The sequence below is a fragment of the Propithecus coquereli genome, unplaced genomic scaffold (assembly GCF_000956105.1).
Source record: "Propithecus coquereli isolate 6110/MARCELLA unplaced genomic scaffold, Pcoq_1.0 Scaffold7, whole genome shotgun sequence".
Classification (NCBI taxonomy): Eukaryota; Metazoa; Chordata; class Mammalia; order Primates; family Indriidae; genus Propithecus; species Propithecus coquereli.
This window is the reverse complement of record NW_012153062.1, coordinates 23,512,814-23,516,890: the sequence shown is the minus strand read 5'-3', so window position 1 is coordinate 23,516,890 and position 4,077 is coordinate 23,512,814. Positions and strand designations below refer to the sequence as shown.

At 39.4% G+C, this 4,077-nt stretch overlaps 1 protein-coding gene across 1 annotated transcript in view; it reads right to left on the bottom strand.

The window, feature by feature from the left end:
* The window catches only part of SLC44A5 (solute carrier family 44, member 5), a 119,515-nt gene that overhangs the window by 5,713 nt on the left and 109,725 nt on the right, over window positions 1-4,077 (bottom strand). Inside the window, exons 16-19 of the mRNA XM_012661041.1 lie at window positions 3,463-3,536; window positions 2,772-2,842; window positions 2,563-2,651; window positions 1,185-1,269 (exon numbers count right to left, since the gene is read on the bottom strand). Coding sequence (XP_012516495.1) covers window positions 1,185-1,269; window positions 2,563-2,651; window positions 2,772-2,842; window positions 3,463-3,536 — 319 coding nt within the window. The remainder of the gene's footprint in view (window positions 1-1,184; window positions 1,270-2,562; window positions 2,652-2,771; window positions 2,843-3,462; window positions 3,537-4,077) is intronic.

Sequence of the window (4,077 nt, the reverse complement as noted above, 5' to 3'; positions counted from 1 at the left end):
AGCTAACAAGTTATGTTCTTTTATCTGCTGACTCTACCTTCTCCAGGTTTGCCAAAGAGGTGACATTGAAGGTGAGGGCAAAATTAAGCTCCCGGGGGCACTAGGTTCTCCAGGACTTTTCAGATGAGGTACATCCATCATGTGTATGTGAGCTGCATATGCCACATGGGGCACAGTGCACAAGTCAGTGATGAAAGCTCTAAAGACGTACTTTAGCTCTGTGTATCTAAATTGGTGCAGCCACGTCCTAGACATGCTCTTCTCTGAATCCTATCCACTTGTCATCATGTTACATGGTGTGAATTGGCCCTATGTGTCTTTGAAACCATTGCCATCTTGGCTTTATCAGAATCTATAAATGCTGTACTCAAAGAATTCCCAAAACCTAGGTCCTAAGGTTCAGTTACATTCTCAGTTCTGTTAACAAAGCACAACAGAAGCCAATTATTATTATACATTTAAAAGCATTTCTTAATGCTTTTAAATTTATTTCAATAGTTGACTCTTTTGCCCTTTGCAAACTCCATTCTCTCAGCTTTAAGGGTTTCTGTTTGTTTGTTTTTTGGGTTTTTTTGGTAATTTTGTATTTTTCCCTAAGCTTTTGTGAAGTATAATTTTTTTCTTTGACTTTATTATGTGTAATTGACAAGTAAAAATTATATATACAGTGTACAATGTTTTGATATATGCATACTTTGTGAAATGATTACCAAAATCAAGTTAATTAACATACTCATCACCTCACATAGTTTTTGCGTGTGTGGTAAGAATACCTAGGATGTACTCTCTTCGCAAATGTCAAGTAAATAATATAATATTAACTATAGTCACCATGCTGTGCATTAGATTGCCATAGTTTATTCAGCCTGCATAATGGGCAGTTTATACTCATTGACCGACATCTTCTCATGGTCATCGCCTTTCTCCTCTCTGTTTCTATGAATTTGACTTTTTTAGATTCTACATGTAAGTGAGATCATGAAGTATTTGCCTCTGTGTCTGGCTTATTTCTCAACTGTTAAGGTTTAAAGAGCATCTACTAAGCAATGTCTCCTTCCACATAAACATTATTTTGCAGTTATAGCCAGGTAATAGCAAATCCACAAGCCAGCTAAGGATGCCGGTCTTCACCTTCTCATCTTTCAGTTATCCACGGAAGAGGGAAACACACACTGAATACTTACAAAAGCAGAGGAAAATTGTTTCAACACACATTGCATAGACGCTGAAGAACCCATGTGCGATCAGGTAAGACCCCAAAATGACAGTCTGCAAATGGGTAAAGAAGAGAACCAACATGTCATTTACTTTGTCCAGAAGAACAATAATGCAGCTGTACATGAAAGCCACCATGAGAAAGTTTTGAAGTACTCTGTGTTGGAAAACATTTCAATACAGAGACCAAAAAATTCAATGATAATTTTCTTTTGTGTGCTTCGTGCTGAGATTTAAATGAAATGTATTAAATTACCTGACCATTTTCTTACTTCCAGTCCCAGTGCCTATCAAAAATATCCCAGTTTTAGGATCCTGTACACATAGGCAGTAAAAGCATTAGGGGTTAAGAGCACATATTGCCTGAGTTTGAATTACAGCTCAGGCACTCAATAAGTGAATTAACTTCTCTGTGCTGCCTATCTAAAATTGGCCATGGGGGAGGGGAGAATGTGAGTAATAACAGCATTTATGAGATCTGGATTTGGAGAGTTAATATACTGTACTGGATACCACAGGGCTCCACCCAGATCTCCTCCAGCTGCCTCATCCATCCCCAGCTGTTGGGAATGTAGGCTGCTAATGACTCAGCTGCTTCCCCCACTAGGCATTGCCCTGCCTGCAGGGAACTAACTGCCTCACCCAAGGTTACAGCCCCATCTAGGGGTCAGCTCATAAGCCAACAGCTGCCCGATGCAGCCTCCAAAGGCCCAGCCCCTTTGCCAGAACTTTCCGTAATTCTGAGGCTTCTGCTGTAACTGCAGCATGGGTCATCTTCTCCTGCTGCCCTGTCCTGCCCACCTCACTTCCTTACAAATGTAACTCAGGAGAGAACTTCCTGACAAACCTGCATGCAACCCTCTGTCCGGTTGTTTCCAAGGAACCCAATCTCTAAAGTGGAATGGGGGTTGCTTTCATTATCATTTCTCCTATTCCTTTTTGTTTTTTATTTTGCTATCTCTGATAAATCATAGAGTCAACAATACCCATCTGCTGTGGAGTGAATTGTGTCCCCCCAAAATTTGTAAGTTGAAGCCTTAATCCCCAATGTGATTTGAAGGTGGGGCCTTTGGGAGGTAATTAGGGCCTGAGGGTGAGTTAAGTGCCCATATAGGAAGAGATATGGGAGAGATGATCTCTCTCTTTCTCCACCACGCAAAGATATAGGAAAGTTTCCCTCTGCACACCAGGAAGGGGGGCCCTCATCAGGAACCAAAGCAGCTGGCACCTTGACCTTGGAACTCCCAGCTTTCAGAACCGTGAGGAATAAATTTCTGTTGTTTAAGCTTCCCAGTCTATGGTATCTTTGTTAGATCAGCCCAAACTGCCTCAGACATAAGCTCTTACCAGCAAAGGTACCCAGTAGTAATTTAAAGATGTTGGTCCTGCTGCAATCATTGGCATTCTCTGTGTGAAGAACAGGAAGGCCAGAATACCTACATTGAAAAGGCAGAACATGCATATTATGCATTTGCAAAGGATTATAATTTTTTGCAGTAAAGCAGTTTTTCCAAGCATCTTTTGAACTTTTTATTATTTTTATCATTATTACTTACCCATACTCCCAGATACTAGAATTTTCCCCAGGAATAATACAAAGTATGTAACTTCATCCGTAACTGCAACTCTGAATATTGGAAAAAAAGAAAGTATAATCTTGTGTTTAAAATATACTTGTTACTTGAAATTTATGGCAGTCAATATTCATGACTTCGTTCTGATGTGTTTTTGCTGAAATTTTATTTGGCAATTGTTTTACAAGAATTGAAGGTAAAATCCAGGGATGAAGTTCTGACTTATTTTTAGTGAAGTAAACAGAAGATGGCATCGCAGGGCTATTAAGTGCCCTGCAATGGTTGTGGCAGCCTCTCTCTCTAATTCAAGGCCTAAAGACACCCTGAGGATACTACATTTGTTCTCTGATTTTGTTCACTCAGACTCCATCAATTTTGGGAGGGGAAAATGGCCAGGGAGAAGATGATCATGTAGTTCATCTGGGGAATTTCTAAACAGAAGGGATAATAAAAATGAATAAATGCCAGTGGGTATCAAGACATGGGTGGATGATGAAAGCAAAAATTCTAAGCTATGAAAAGAAATTAATGGTGTGAGAGAGAAGATTTAAATCTATCATATTAAACGATAACATTCATGTCTAATAATGCTACCAACACTTGTAACATGTGATGAATGTAATGCTACAGGTTCACCAAATTATTCATTGCAGTGTTCAGCCTGATTACTTACTTTAGAATGTTTCTCATCAGCAAATTGAAAGCATCTCTTGCTGACCTGCAGAAGTTTCTGCCATATATTGCAATCTGAGGAATACAATTGATATTATTCTCGAGTCAGTAACATACCCTAACAAGACCAAAGGGAAATCCAACGACAGGAAAATAACCAACTCAATTCCTGTTATTCACATAGCTACCACCATTCTACTTTCCAACATTTGGGTTTGTGGGAGGCCTGGGAACTGTGTGTCCTCAACATTGCACAACTCTCAAGGTCATTGACAAGAAGGTGTGTTTCAGATACTATATGCCCTTAAACTTTGGGGAATGAGACAGCCACATACAGAGGCAGGTCTTGTTCTCAAATCCCAGGTAATGACTTCTATCTTTGAAATGTTTTGGCTAGAGTTTGTTGCTGAATGGGTTAAATATTGTAGTCTCTACATTAAAAATTACTCTTAAGGAAATCCAGTGCTTTTCCCTACATTTGACTGACTGATTAAAAGGCTCAACACAATACTCTCACTGGAGGTAAATTAATGACTATTTGAATTGCTTTTCCAGACCCCGTGTCACTGTGATAATAGGCAAGTGTCATAAGGTTGTTCTTTAGCTTCTAAATTTT